This window comes from Thunnus albacares, chromosome 3 (assembly GCF_914725855.1).
Source record: "Thunnus albacares chromosome 3, fThuAlb1.1, whole genome shotgun sequence".
Classification (NCBI taxonomy): Eukaryota; Metazoa; Chordata; class Actinopteri; order Scombriformes; family Scombridae; genus Thunnus; species Thunnus albacares.
The window spans coordinates 28,884,372-28,900,497 of NC_058108.1; the positions used below are offsets into that span (position 1 = coordinate 28,884,372).

The window sequence follows — 16,126 nt, forward strand, 5'->3', positions numbered from 1 at the left end:
CACAATTGTTGGCAGATCTCACTTTACATATGAATTCAAGAAGGTCTTGGACGAGGTACAGGGAGAGCTTGAAAAAAAGGATGTTGAGACCCCGCATGATGAGGAAAATCGATACTTCTGCCTAGGCATTGTTGATGTCCTTTTTGAGAACTACCTAGGCATTTTTCCCTTTTCTGTTGGGGAATTTGAAAAGGTATACATCTGACAAAGAAGATGATACCTTTGGCCCAAGTAAAACAAGTGGAGAGATGGTTTGGAATTGTTAAACAGTCAATTCTGAAAAAGCAGAGGTGACTGAGGACAGGGACTTTTGTCAGGAAAATGTATGGCTCCCTACAGGGGAGATACAGAGAACACATCACGTCTCATAACTTCTCTGAGCAGTTACTCCTTAAACCCATGCTACCAAAAGACATCACTTAATCTCAGGAGGTTTGGACAAAGAGAGATGGAGCAAAGCCCCACATTGTCAGCATCACATTTTACACTGACTTCTATGAATTCCTTTGTGAGAGGAGATTTCAACTGCCATCTCAATCCCTCTCTTGATAAACTTCCACCAGGCGTCTCTCCTCCTTCAAGGCAAGTCAGGGTGCTTACTTCTGTATGTCATGACATTGGGTATTCAGATATATTCAGATTTATGGAGATGTATGGAGGGAGCTTCATCCCACTGAGTTTACTTTTTTTTCTGCTCCTCATAAAAGTTATACTGGAATTGATTATATTTTCATTCGTCATTCATCAAAGATGTTTTTGGTTCTTTTATGTACCATAGGTAGCATCATCTTATTTGACCACGCCCCCTTATCTTTCTGAGGGCGGGGCATTATCAAGGCGCTGGAGACTTCAATCATCTCTTTTCAAAGAGAGGACTTGGTTATGTCTTTTGCAGTATCTAAGAGTTGTTGAAAAAATGAACAGCATAAGCTCCTTCAATCTAGATTAGCCAATTTGGAGAAACACTACATATCAAGCACAATGCCTTAGCCCTTATGTACTTATTTTTCTCAGACCTGAGACCCCTAAAAGCTACAGAAGCTCAAGAACTACAGTTAAATGCCCCAATCACAAGAGAAGAAGCATTGCTTGCTTTCAAATCCATGCCATTGGGGAAGGCCCCAGGGCCAGATGGATTTACATGTGAGTTTTATGAGGAGTTTTACAATATTTGCTGGCTATTTTTAAGCATTCATTTAAAAATGGGATGCTACCTCAATTTCTCAGGGATGCCAATATCTCTCTTATCCTTAAAAAAGGAAAGTGCCCCGAAATTTGCACACCCTATGGGCAAATAGCCCTACTTAACTCTGACCAAAAATTGCTTTCCAAAATACTAGCCATGCATATTATAAAGTGCTAAAAGCGCTACCTTGCATTATTAAGGAGGACCAGGTCGGTTTTATTGAGGGTTGGAACTCCTGTGATAATATGAGAAGGTTCCTTAATATCATTCAGTTATCCCAAGGTTACAAGGACCCTGCTCTTGTGCTTTCTTTCAATGCCGAGAAGGCATTCGACTGGGTCAAGTGGTCTTATTTATTTTTTACACAGGAGCAATTTGGCCTGGCTTTGTCAATTAGGTCAGGGTTCTGTACAATACTCCAACGGCAGCAGTTCTGGCCAATGGGCCGAGATCTAGCAACTTTCCCCTTTACTTCGGGAGTAAAAGGAGTGACCCTCGTTGCGCTTTGATGTTGCTATCAAGTCACTGGCGAAGCAATAAGGCAGAATGCTCTAATAACTGGTATTCTTGTTGGAGAGGGAGCATAAAATTACCCTTTACGCGGATGATGTATTGATATTTTTTATCACAACCACAAACCTCTATTCCCTGCCTGACCCAAGCCATTTCAACATTCTGCACTTTTTCAGGGTACAAGAGTAATTTAGCAAAGTCTGAGGCCATGCCGCTGGGGTCTCTAATGTCTGTCCCGAGCATGTCAGAGCCCTTTCCTTTCCATCTCCCTCTGGTTTTGTTTACTTGGGAGTGCATATGGTCAGATGTTTAAGACCAATTTCCCTCCCTTCTGGATGCCATAAAGGCAGATTTTGATCGCTGGTCCCTCTACCTCTTTCTTGGCTAGTTAGGATCATTCTCATTAAAATGAACACCCTGCCCAGACCAGTCTACCCACAACAAATGATCCCTATTTTGTTACTAAACAAGATTATCAAGGTGCTTGAAGGCTGGCTGAGTTCCTTTATCTGGAGCAAAACGAAGCCCTGACTGAAGATGGCAAAATTCCAAATGGCTGGCTCTGGTTGGGGATTAGATGTACTAAATATGAGAATATCAGCTAGCAGCATACCTCCAGGTGATAGCGGATTGGCTCAAATATGACTCAGCCTCGATTTGGCTCAACACTGAATCCTCTCAGTCCAAATGCCCTTTGTGGAATTTGTTGTTTGTGAATAACTTTAAGTCTGTCAAGGACCTCTGTACTAACCTACTAACCCTATAGTGCAGTCAAAGCCTGGAGGTCCATCTGTACTATAGAGGACCGTGCACAGCTAACATCCCCTCTTACTCCTATTCTGGATGGTCCAGACTTTCTGCCAGGCTGTCAAGACTGGTACTTTAAAGCATGGTGCAGCCGGGGGCTGACAAAGCCAGGACATCTATTTGATGGTCAGACTTAACTATGCTTTTAGCAGCTACAGCAGCAATATGGCTTACAGAAATGTGAATTCTTTAGATATTTACAAATCAGACACTTCATCACTAAAGATACTACTTTAACAACCAATAATGCCAACGCACATGTATAAAGGACCTTGTATTCACAAGTAACCAAGAAAGGATATCAAACATAAAAGGTTATTCAATTTATTGACTTTTGCTGCCAGGGAGAATATTTTGCTATTCCAGATCAAGGATGCTGCTCCAACAAAAAAGTAATTGCACGGTCTTATAATGGAGTATATCCCCAATGAATACATCACATGAATGCTTCATAAATAAATTCCTAAAAAATATTTTTATTTTGTGATTGTGATGTACCAATAAACTGTTCAGTGTGAACCCCACTTTTTAACTACTGACCAATGGGAGGCTCCCCTGAACCAATCTTTCATCCTTCTCAGAAGAAGCAGTTTAGTAAATATAAGATGAGTCTGTATGTCAATTCATGAAAGTACCCTAAAGCAATGTCGTGGTTTGTGGAAGGCAAATACAACACCTTCTTACATGGTTTCAATGCTAAAGAGATTGTGGTTAAAATTAATCAAAATTAAGCAAAAATTCTTTAAAAACTTGGTGGTTTTGTATAACTATCAGAGGTCTCCTGGTGTTTGATGTAAATTTGGTGCCATTACACTTTATTTTAAAAACATTAAGACCATTAAAAATAAAGACATTTTCCAAATTAAGTGGTGTAGTATAACCAACAGGAGACAATGATGTGTGAAGTGATTTTGGGAACACTGCACGAGTGAAGTTGTTCCCCCAAATTATGCAAAAGCTTGTTTTCCCAAACTAAGTGTTGCAGTATATAACCAACAGGAGACTGAATTGAATTTGATAGTACTTTACTGTATAAGAATGAAGTGTAAAAGTAATGAAAGACGAAGGATTGGCTTATCATTTTAATATACAAACATGAAGTGAGATCATTACATTTTCTCTGTAACTCTGTGTTTGCCTTTCGACAGACATGTTCTTTTGTTATTGTTGAGAGGCCCACTGGCCTTCTCTATCTTGTTTCATCCCTTAGAAGGTAAATCTCTGTGTCTTGCAGTAAACAAGTCACGTTGAGGGGTTGAAGGCCACATATGGCTTGAGGCTCTACCTTGATTTGTGTCTTTAGGTGATGTGGCTCCTAGTTAACATACATGTGCATGTAAATGTATCTTGTGGCTGTTTGCCATTGGCTGTAATAACTAACAACAACTATAATAGAATAGGGTTTGCTTTTTGCTCGCTGAGACGAACTGATGCAAATCTTTGTGTGTTCTGTCTCCTTATTGTACAATAATAATTGTTTAACCTTCAACTCAGCAGTGCTTTGTGTATTATTTCATATGTGTGTTTAGTGTTTTCAGACACTTTCCACAACAGTAATTATTGAATATTTCCCCCCAAATCACCAAAATTATGCAAAATCCTCCCCATTCCGCAAATTAAGTGTTGTAGTACAAACAGCAGGAGAACATTGACGTGTGACGTTATTGAATATTTTTGTAGTATCTCTTTTCGGTGTTGCACTTTTTAGACGGTCCCTGCGCACTCTCAGTGTCTCACAACCAGCTGAACATAGAGAACAATGTTATTAGTCCAGCTCAGAGGACGGCTCTTATGGGTTAAAATTAGTTTGTAGCTCGTTGTCTACGGTAGGAAAGAAACGTCGTTTGTGTTTTAACAACGTTTAACAACGAGTTATTGATCCGGGAAGTTCATATCTGTGAATATATTTCCAACTTTACCGAACTTCATTATTCAGGTTGTAAAGGAAACATTAAGTAGGATAAAAAGGGGGGAACCTCACAGAGTGCAATGACAACCACTTTTTGATTGATTATAGTATTTAAGAAATGACATAGGTGCTGTGCGGTTGAGTGCGCGGCGGGGTATGCGTGTGTGTGTGTGTGTGTGTGTGTGTGTGTGCGTGTGTGTGTGTGTGCGCGCGCGTGCGTGTGTGTGTGTGCAGCAGCTGCTCTCTCCCTGACTTCATGTTCAGTCCTGCAGTGGCGGATGGGCTCGCTCGGTGCTCCAGCCGACAGGAGCGCAGACATCTGAGGAGCCCGTTAGTGTCAAAGAGAAGCTGACACAAAGAGCTCTCCCAACAAAAAAATCCCTCTGTAGCTTGGGTCTCAAAGCACGGATTATAAAGCGTATAAACCGGCTGTAGCGATCCAGGAGCAACTTTGTCACTCTCTGTTTTTTTTTTTTTTTTTGGTGCAGATCTTGGTCAGCACCTTGCTGCCTTCAGCTTTTCAGCTCAGCATCACAGAGGATTCGCACACGGTCAGTAAACAGTAATTGAAATTTAGCGGGATTTTCTTTTCTCTGAGGGTTATCTCATTATTTTTTTTCTTTTACAAACAATCTGTGCCTTTTATTCACTCAGGAGTAAAACATGTCTTTTGCAGGATGTGGTTAGTGTGTAAAATTTTAAGTTTCTATATTCCAACATTTGATTTATGTCCTTTTTTAAAAATGGCAATGATTTTAATGATAGTGGGACTGTTGCAGCTGACTCTCTTGGTGCATAAATGAAAAATATACCTGTAAAATGAGAATTATATGATCAGAGTGACATTTTGTCATCTGTTACTTGACAAATGATTAATTAATATTACTGCAAACATGTTTCTTTACCACACCTACAGCTATATCTTTATGAATAAAATAATTTCCTGAGCAGAAACCTTGAAACAAATGTTTCTATGACTTCACTGGGAGGAGCTGTGATCCAAACACACCATGAGGAGATGTTAAAAGCTTTTCAGTGTTTTTCTGTCCTTGAATGTGTTATTTGCTGTTGTTTCCTTTGCTACACTGCTGTTAATACAGCTGCAGGTGAAAACAGCCTCTCATATCTCCCAACATTTCTCTAAACAGATCTGATTGTGATGGACTGAAGGTGTGAGGAGGAAAAGCGCAGCAGACGGGGGTCCGCATCAGATTTACCTTCCTTGAAGGTGAGAAAGTCTATTAACAGCTGGTGTTGGATTATCAGGTTCTGACAGCCACTTCCTGGAGGAACGAGTGCATATATGTTACATAAGGACTGCTAAACAACATCATGGCTCCAGCTGACTCATAGGATGTGCCATAAGATGGGTAACCATGATTTACATTTGTCTACAGAGGTTTTTACCCACAATGAACAGGAGGACCTACAGACCACAAGACTGCATACAGTTTTGATTTTGGGACGTGGAACCTGATGTGATGTCTTTGGTGGGGATTGTTAAGGATTTGCTGCTGCATTGGATTCTGATTTTCGTGTTTTGCTTTTTCTTCGCCGCGTCTATGAATGGATTTTAATGAGGACCAAAGGAAGCTTTTGCAGTAAGCCTTATATCCGAGAGATTTTCATATTTCTCTCCTGTCCCCCCTGCTGTGATTCTGTTCCCGCCAGGAAGCAGCATGGATCTATCCCAGGACCAGCCATCGGACTGGAGCTCAGTCCAGCCCAGCTTCTCTCCACTGCTGCAGTACGACAGCTCTCAAGAAAGACTCAACCGTACATACAGCTTCCACAGCTCTCTAATGCTGCCCTCCACCTTCAGCTCCCCCACTGACTCCCTCCGTCAACCTCTGCCCTCACTGCTGCCGTTCTCCCTTGTCCCATACCCCTCCCTCATCCCCTCCCCTTTATTCTCCACCACCTCCTCATCCTTTCCACAAGCATCCACTTTTGTCAACCAACCCTCCTCCTCCTTTCCTTTGTCCCTGCCCACCTTTTCATCTAATGACTTGTCAGATCTGGAGAGCATGCTGCTCTGGACCCTCCATGAGCCGAGCACCATCGCTCTAACCATCATGTACTGTGTGTCCTTCATTTTGGGATTCATTGGGAATTTAATGTCCCTGCGTGTCCTCACTAACAGGCGCAGCCGGAGGCTAGCAGGTGTCAGTGCCACACGTAGTCTCCTGCTGAACCTGGCAGTGTGTGACCTGGCTGTGGTGTGTGTGTGCATGCCCATCACCCTGGGAAGCCAGATTTACACCGCCTGGGTGTATGGTGACCTCTTGTGTCGAGCTGTCCCCTTCACGCAGGCTGTTTCAGTCTCAGCCAGTGTGTTAACACTAACCGTGATCAGTGTGAACCGTTACTACAGTGTTCGATCACCACTGAAAGCTCGCTCTATGTTTACCCGCCGTCGCATCTTGGCGACTGTTGCGGTGGTGTGGACTGTGTCCTCGATCATGTGCGCTCCTATTGCAGTGATGAACCGACGGCGGGAGATCAGCTTTGGGTCTTTTGCCATCTTGGTCTGTCAGGAGGAGTGGCCTCAGCCTCGCCTTAAACAAGGGTATGTATACTAACAGATCACAGAATATAACAGGTTGTATGACCTAGTCTTTGTTGTCTGAGGGTCCTGACACACTGACAGCCTTGAGTGCTGGTGAGTCGTGGTCAAGTATCATGAACAGGAGCCGATTTAAACTGAGTTATGGGGCCTCCTTCGCATTTTATTTTCACCCTTTCTCTGATTGAGAATGTTGGTATTGGCGGTGGTAGACAAAGTACTTAAATCTTTATACTATTAAAACCATACTAACAATACTTTGATAAAGATAAAAACCCTGCATTCAAAAATTTACCTATGTAAAAGTGCAGAAGTATTATTAGCACAATTGTCTTACATTTACTTAACGTCTGGTCAAGGTGAAGCTTGTTTTAGCTGCTATATATACTGCTGGATAGTTTAATCTATCACAATGCATCATATTTTCTCTTTGATTGTATATTTTGTGTGTAAAATATTGGTCTGTAAAGTAACCAATAACAAGCTGTCAGATAAATGTAGTAGAATGACAAGTACAGTGTTTCCCCCTGAAAATATTAGGCTAAAGTACATGTACCTCATAAATGTAAGCATAATACTCGAGTAAATGTATTTGGTTACTTTTCACCATATGGTATTAAGGAGGTTGATAAGTTACATTACTGCAGTCATTTACTAGGTTTTTCTTCTGCGTCTCTGACATGAACTACTCACTGAACCAGCCAGTGAAAAAAACTAAATGTATTTACTCTAGTGAGGTATGCTACTTGTACTTTAGGTTACTTGAATATTATACTCCTTATGCTACTTAATATTAATACTCTACTACATTTACAGATTAAGATTTTTGATACAAAATATATGAAGTGATAAAATATGACACATCACTATAGATTAAACTACCCAGCAGTAGCTATATAAATTAAAATTATGTTAAAATTAACATTCAAATGTTGCTTATAAGGCAATATGCCTGTAATAACAATACAAGTAACATGTAACATAGTAAAACTTTATATAACACAAGCAAAACTTGAAATGCAGGACTTTGACTTGTAATGGAGTATTTCTGTATTACAGTATTGTGACTTTAAGGATCTGAATACTTCTTCCATCACTGGGAGCAGCATGTTGCTGCACATTGTCTTCCTCTCTCCCTCTGCTCTGAAAGCAGTTTTCTTTTCTTATAAGCTACTAGTTGACACTTTATTGAATGCAGTTTTTTCTTATATTATCATCATTCTGGAGAGGGGGGGGGGGCAAATTTGTGACCACACAAACTGAATGCACAGCAAACACATCAACTGCGCATGACCGGCTCTCTGAGTAGCAGGAGTGAAGAGAACAGGAATGCCTGTCTCATCTACTGTATGTATGTACTGTATTCCTATTCTCATTAAGCCGTTGCTTTTCGTTTTTCCAACTTTTTCTTGTTTTTCAGGAACATACAGGAACTCCTCAGACTGAAAACAGTCCTGTGTAAAACAATACAAGGGGCTGTGTTGGTGTGGGCGTGTTGTTGAAATATGTGTGAAATATGATCCAGTAAGTCAGGTTGGACTAACAGATTATTGCACTTAAAGGCTGATCAGAGAAACACTGCACAGCGGTTTGTAATACTCACATACTGGATTTTACAACTCTGGAAAGTTATCACGCTGCAACCCTGTTTACTAGCGGGCACATGTAGAACACGTCTGTGTCCACTGACCTAACGGTAAAGTCCACCCCTGATTGTGAACACCTATTGTCCAAAGTTTTTCTGGGGTGTCCACCTCTGTTGACACTAATCGGCTCTGAATGACCAATTTAGCATGTTGAATTGGAGGAGGAAGTCAATGAGAGAAAGCTCTCTGATTAGCTGTTCAGTCTTGAGAGTCTTATGATTTCCATTTAATACACTATGTTTACATGCACTCTAATATTCCACTATTATTCCGAATACAATATTTACGAATTTCATATGGGTGTATGTAAACAGCATATTCTGTTTGGATATCCAAAATTAGGCCTTATTCCGAATTTAGCATTTCCCGATTAAGACATGTGGGATATGACGATATTATTTGGGTTTTAGGAGCATTCTTTGGACATGTATACAGCGCATTCAGAACATGTGTCTCAATTAGAGTTTTTAACCGCAGTTTGCAACACACGGCCCCTTGCCTGTTTACGGTCAGCTCTGTGTGTTGTAAACAAACCAACTAGCCAACAATTTGCAAGGCCGGCATAGAGATGCATGACGGTCTGGTTGTGTAATGCACCCCTGCTCAGGCAAAATGACATATGCTGGAGCAGGAAGGCAGACAGAGGAGAGGAATGAGAGGAGAGTGGAGAGCTGTTCAGGGCAGGCCTTTATACAGAGTACATCTTCTCCACGACGGGGACGGAGGGAATTGATTATTATCCTGACATGCAGCCATGGACTGACTGTGATAACTTGGTGTGATGCACCAAAAACACTCAGCAGTGTAGTAAACATCATGAGATAACTAAGTACTGGATGTGCCTGTAACTACACATTTATAATATCAGTCATATTAAATTCACTTATAAATATCAGGCAGCAGCTCACTAATGTTTTTCACCTCACTGGTTTACTTCACTGCCTGCAGAGATCTTGTGATCCCCGTTCCCACTGGAGCAGAGGGAAACCCTGAAAACCCTCTGCATGTAAACAGGAATATTAGTAGAACATTCATTTTTATTAGCCATTGTTATGACCTGGCTCAAATGGCCGCAGGGAAACACACCATGTCAATGTTTAACAAAAGATAAGCTTATTAAAACAAATTAACCAAATTAGACCAAATTAAAAATATTCACAATATGGAAATCATTAGAGTCAGCGGTGTGTGTGAGTGGAGGATGTGTGTGTGTGTGGGTCTTGCAGGGTGCAAAACAAAACATAAAGACAAACTAAAACAGCATAACTGAACCAAAACAGGGAGAGAGTGGCAGTGAGTCAGAGAGAGACCTGGGAACACCCTCAGGAGTCCCAGTTGTGCTAACGATCACCTGCAAAAGTAGAGCAGGCAGCTGAATCACACAGTAAAACAAAGATGACAGCAAGGGTCATTACACCATGTAAATAGCTTAGTAGTAATTAGGGATGTGCAGAGATCCCAGTATTAGTATTTGTATCTGTGTTTGTTGAGGCAGTAAAATTATTTGTATTTGTATTTGTATTCGAATAAAAATGGAAAGAGGCTTAAAAATCCTATTTTTGTTTTATGACACTTTTAATTAAGTGTTACAATAAGTGTTCATGAATAAACTACCTTACAAAGGAGGTCCCCACATCGGGTCTTGAACTGGAGTCTCCCAGATCATAGACGACTGTGCTGATTACTGAGCTAAAACTTTACTCATCACCTCATGCAGACAGACCTCTTCCTATTTATACACCCATAACACAGAGACAGCACACCGTGTAATGTGTAGGGAGGAACTTAGAAGGCAATTATTGCTTTGCACTTTTCATTTATTGCCAATTTGTACAACCTAACTTTGTGGAAAGGAGAAGGGGAACAACAGGTTATGGAGAGTCCCTTGGGAGCACTTTGCTTGTGTCAATAGCTCAGCTTTATCTCTGGGGAACACCCCTGACAAATAACTTTTTAAATATTTGTATGAAACAAATATTCTTATAAAACCCACTATTTGTGCTTTGCCAAATAATGTATTTGTATTTGGGCACACCCCTAGTAGTAATATTGTCTTTTTTTGAATAGGGGCAAAAACCGTGATATTTTGTGCATGTAAACATCAAACAGTGACAAATAGTCACTGTCTCTTTTATCGTTTTACCCCACAAGACTAGAAATACTGCCTCACGGTTGTATGCCTCTGCCAACCAGTCCAGTTGAAGTTTACATTCATGTCTGTATTTGTTGTGAAGACTTTGAGGGATTTCAATAAAAGGTATTAAGTGTATTTTCCTTGTATGTGTTCACATGTTTGGCCAATAAAGCTGTTTCTGATAGAACACAAAGTTGTAGCCATGACAGTAGACAAAGCTTCAGATATGGATGTTGCTGCAAAGAAGCTAATTCTTAATTGTGGATGCTTCACAAACATCTTCAACCTGGCAGCACAGAAGATCTGTACAATCAGCAGAGTTTCAACAACCCAAGATTAGTGTCACCAATTCAGTATCCAACCAAATGTGAAATATGGTCACAGTCTCCCCTTCTGTTCCTGAGTTATGGTGTTGAATAATGGCCAGAAAAGTGTTTTTACAGGACGTTATGATGTCACAGTGAAGTTGACCTTTGGGATATAAAATGTCAAAACTTCATCATTTTATCCTATCAGACAGGTGGCGAATGAATTCTTGAGTTATGGCCAAAAAGTTTTGTAAGGTCACACTGACCTCACAAATTCTAACCAGTTCATCCTTGAGTCTAAGTGAACGTTTTGTGCCAGATGTAATGAAATTCCCTCCAGACAGTCCTGAGATATCACGTTCACGAGAATGAGACAGACATGAGGTCACAGTGACCTTGACTTTTGACCACCAAAATCTAATTGGTTCATCCTCCACCCCAAGTGGAAGTTTGTGCCAAATTTAAAGAAATTCCCTCAAGGTTTCCCTGAGATGTCGTGTAATGAGAATGGGACGGATGGATGCATGACCTGAAAGCATAATGCCTCTGGCAATGACTGTCACCAGTGTGGAGGCATAAAAACAGGCTGACAATGCCAGGGCATAGCAAAATTAAACTCTTGAAACAGTGCTAGTTTCAAGTTTTTGTCAGACATATTTGCAATTCATTTTCTGAGGATATAAGAAGACTTTTTAAAAGATTTTTGGATTACAAAAACACAAAAGTGACAAGTTATTACCTCTTATGTTGAGCTGACATGTCGGTTTGATGTTTGCTGCTTGTGGTCTGTAGTTTTTGAGATGCGTTTGAGAGCAAAAGGACAGGAGGTGAAATGAGGTGACAGCAAAATATGTGATCAGTTCATTCGAGGTTCTCAGACTGACAACTTTAACACTATTTTGTACTTAAAACTCAAGTTCAGAGAGAAGCATTTGTTCATTTTCTATCACACTGTATTTCTCTTCTGTGTTTTTCTCAATCATGAGCTGCCAAGTGTCTCAAAATGACCTCTGTTGTGTACAGTCTGTACTTTTCTCTTTTTAGCTTTCATGGCATTATGTCCTCATTGTCAATGATTCATTTTCCAATTGTGTGCTGAAAAGTGTTAGAAATAGTGTTGATTATCTGCAGACACCCTCAAACCTAATTGTCCTGGGAGTGTTAAGAAAGTACTTCTTGTTATAGTATTATCATATTGATCCTTGCATCTTGATGATGAATAAGACTAAATTAAATGGTTTTTAGTCCATTGTGTTCCTGATAACTCAGACTGTGATCTATTCATTTTGGCAATTTCAAATGGAGTATGTTTTTGTTGTTGTAATGAAAATATCCTTGATTCACTGGGCATTTCTAATAAGCAGAGGATGGAGAACGTCCCCAGCCACAAAAAAGTGGTTGGGGACGTTCTTTGTGTTTGATCACACATCCAGATGGATATAATACAGATTTTGTAATTGAAGACATTACAGATTTCAGCTTTTAGTAATAAATATAGTTTAAAGTAAAAAAAATCTATCAGATTTTTAATTATTTCTCTTTTGTTCCACAGATACAATGTGCTGCTGTTTGTGATGCTCTACTGTCTGCCAGTGACCTTTAACCTCACCATAGGCTTCCTGACTGGCAGGCGGCTTTGGGGCGGGAAGAAATCCACCTTCTCTGATCTCGATCCTCGTAGCCAAGCTCTGCACGCCTCACGCCTCAAGACCCGTCAGAAGATCGCCAAGATGGTGGTGTGTCTGGTGCTGCTGTTTGCAGTGTCCTGGCTGCCGCTCTACTTGGCTGACCTGTGGATCGACTGCGAACAAAGGCCACCATCTTGGCTCCTGCAGACACGGCCATTTGCCCAGTGGCTGGGCCTGACAAACTCTAGCCTTAACCCCATCTGCTACTGTTTCATAGGCGATCTGTACCGCTCGGCCAAAGTGATACGGACACGATACTACCAGAAAGTCGCCGCTCTCTTCGGCTCCTCCTCGTTCTCCAGCTCAGCTGTAGTGGCGTCTCCTGACACAGTGATTATGGACTCCAAAATGACTGCTGCTGAGCGCAACCATATTGCTGCTGCTGCTGTGGCAGCGTCCACATCCATGGTGACGGTCCCCAGGCTGTTGAGCTTGGAAAGAGGCCAGAGACTGGGGAAGAAGGTCGGAGACAGTTCAGACAGCCGACCAGGATCTGACCACAGCATCTCAGACTGGTGTCGGTCCAGTCCCAGTGTGTGTGACAGCTCCTTGTTCTCCTGCCAGCTCAACACATTCCAACATGCCATACAGAGAGCAGACTTCATGCCCACAAGAAGACACTCTGTGATTGAGAACGCTGGATCATTACCTGTGAGAATCGAATCTATGGAAATAGACATGCTACCTTTGAGGAGGCATTCAGGGGACAAAATATATGGTCTGTCAGCTGACAAGAGAGACATCATTACCATGGGCAGAGATGCTTTCTGTTACACCGGGCAGCACAGAAGCAAAACATCACAAACCTACTCTCCAGTAGGAGGCAGGGAGGATGAAACAACCCATATGACCTGGCTGTGAAAACTGCAGATTATCTGATGTATCAGCAGGGAGAATTTTTTTCTTTTTTTGTCCTGCAGGCGGCAAAAACACACACAGCTCCTGATTCACAGTTTGCAGTTGACAGTGTAGGTTAATCCCTTGCAAAAGCCATTGTTTGTCTTGAAGATAAATGGGCTCGGTCTACACTCTTTCTTCCTGCGTGTAGTATTCTCTCTGTATCATCAAAAAGCACATGGGATCCAGGCTTGATGTTTGTACAGATGAGTTCAGGTCTTTGAAGGCAGGCGGAGGGGGCAGCGATGGAGTGAACTCTGCAAGGGAAGAGTTGGAGTGTTATTTAGCCCCGGGCGAGAAAGCCAGTTATCAGTATGAAGGATGGATTGCAGCAGCGCACCATTACATGCATATCATAAGCGATTCAGCTGCTAGTCACAGTGTCTAAAATCCTCACAAGACAATAACACAGCAGGATGTAATTGTGTAATGAGGTTTTTATTTAGATTTGTTTTCCTCTCTGATCGCTTTGCTAATGGTTTAGATTGTGTTTGCTCACAGAAAAGGTCAAGCTCTGTGTTACACACAGATGTAAAGAGTCGCTGACAGGTTTTTACACGATAATGTCACCATCAATGTCTGCAGTCTATGACAGCAGCTCCAGACAGTAGCAGCAGTTCTGTATGTGTGCAGTCATACACGTTATTTGCAGGGAATGTGAGATATACTGTATATGAGTATATTGACTGGTTATGATTTGCACATGTTATTGGTGTTACATTGCCATTAGGTGTGAAATAACATTTCAGGTTAGTCTGATTTATAAAAGCTAGACCAAATGGTCTGAAAAGCCCAAGACAAGTTAAAGGGTCTATTCACTCAGAAAACATATTGTCGCTTTTACCTCTTTTAGTATGTCACCATTTATATAGTTATGGTATTATCTGATTTTTCTGCTACCACCCGAATAGCATGGACATGAATTTTGTTAAGAACACTCCAAGCATTTAATAATTACATTTAAAAAATTCGACAGCAATGTGTCTTTCCGGTATCAGTGGCCTGATAATTAGACTGGATTGTCATTTAATTTTAACCTCATTATGCAGCATAATATGTTCATGTTTTCATGTTTTCTGTTTAGGAGGTGCATATTTGTACTGTCAACATAATTTTCAGTCAACACAGAAGCTTGGGTGGTAGTTGCCAAGAGCAATTAATATTTGTCATGTGAAGAAATATGCCGTGCTGAGATTTGTGTCCACTAGAGGTATGTCCTCATTTTTATGGTCAGTTTTCCTAGAAAACTCTGATTAGTTCGGTTAACACTAGACCCATTTGAATTGCTGAACAAATATGACATTTTCTGATGAAATTCAATTCACCTACTTTGTATTGGGGTGGCCGCAGAAATCTAAAACACAGAAACTTCAAACCTGGACAACTTAAACCAAAACTATTTGCATGTCTGCGAACATGAAAGGTAAGAGAGAAAATGTTTGTGATTTGGATGAACGGACCCTTTTAAAAAAAAGTGTTTATCGCTAAAATCACATTGATTCTGCTGTGAATAGCTTCAGAAAAATCCAAGCGTGTATTGGTTTTAGTATTTGAGAACAGAAGAGTTTTGGCCCAACCAGACACACTGCCTGTTTAACCAGCATATGCCTTGTTGAGTAAAGGACTGGAACAGAGTGCCGAAATAGCTTTAAAGGTTAAAGAACTAAAATGCACACACATACACTCACACATACACAGATTCATTCACACAGAAAACAAAATCTAATCTGCCCTCAGGCTGCTTCCAGTTGTGTGCAAGACAGAGGTGATGAGTAGCATGAACTGCTGTGACACTGAGCTGCTAATCACACTCTTGTGCTTGCAGCAAAAATAAAGTGGCGCAACACTCAAGGCATCAAAAAAGCTGAAACTTGAAACTGTCCTATTTATGTCATTGGATAAGGTTGCTTTGTATCTTTCAAAAGCTCAATGCCATTATGCTGTGACTGTGTCTTTCATCTCTCCTTCTCTCTGCACTTTCATCTACCCTTCTCTTGCTTTCTCAGTTTTGCACTGTGTTAATGGAGGGCGTGTGTATTGAATAATGTGCATTTGGTGTTTCATTAAAAAAAAAAAAAAACTGTTTGTCTGTGGTCACCTGTAACTGCGACTGAAATTTTCCAAGTTTTGGAAGTAATTTTGATATTTTTTATTTTAAAAAGCACCTGCAACATGGCTTTTCTTCACCAATAGAGTTAGCTTGAGAATTTTACAAATTATCTGTAGCTAATAGGGATGTAATAAATGGTATGAGGCCTGAAGTAGACACTTAAAAGGTTTCTGCACAATTCTCGGATCCTTTGTTCAATCTTCTCTTGTTCCCTGGGGCCTGATTAAATCTTAATGGGATCTGAATTTGGTTATGAGTAGCTCTCATTCCTTTATCAAACGAGTTACACAGAAGTTTAAGGAGAGAACCACTCAAAGACAGTGATTGCAGTACAAGTTGGGAATGCTAATTTCACTTGTTTC

General features: G+C 40.8%; 1 protein-coding gene across 3 annotated transcripts; it reads left to right on the top strand.

Moving 5' to 3' along the window:
• Positions 1 to 4,217: 4,217 nt before the first annotated feature.
• Positions 4,218 to 15,728, top strand: LOC122972617 (prolactin-releasing peptide receptor-like). Of its 3 annotated transcripts, none has more exons than XM_044339866.1 (4): positions 4,218 to 4,966; positions 5,564 to 5,643; positions 5,813 to 6,984; positions 12,622 to 15,728. In XM_044339866.1, the coding sequence occupies exons 3-4, from the start codon at positions 6,095 to 6,097 to the stop codon at positions 13,616 to 13,618; spliced, it is 1,887 nt and encodes a 628-aa protein (XP_044195801.1). In that variant the 5' UTR covers positions 4,218 to 4,966; positions 5,564 to 5,643; positions 5,813 to 6,094; the 3' UTR covers positions 13,619 to 15,728. The 3 variants fall into 3 exon arrangements, with proteins under 3 accessions (XP_044195801.1, XP_044195806.1, XP_044195795.1); XM_044339871.1 differs by having other exon boundaries at positions 6,087 to 6,984; XM_044339860.1 differs by having other exon boundaries at positions 4,218 to 4,332; positions 4,904 to 4,966; positions 5,564 to 6,984.
• The last annotated feature ends 398 nt before the right edge of the window (positions 15,729 to 16,126 follow it).

What these genes read in the sequence shown, in the direction of transcription:
- LOC122972617 (XM_044339866.1), top strand. Translation starts at nt 6,095, where the DNA reads ATGGATCTATCCCAGGACCAGCCATCGGACTGGAGCTCAGTCCAGCCC. An exon ending in CAGCCTCGCCTTAAACAAGG is followed by an intron (nt 6,985 to 12,621) that starts GTATGTATACTA and finishes TTTGTTCCACAG; the next exon opens with ATACAATGTGCTGCTGTTTG.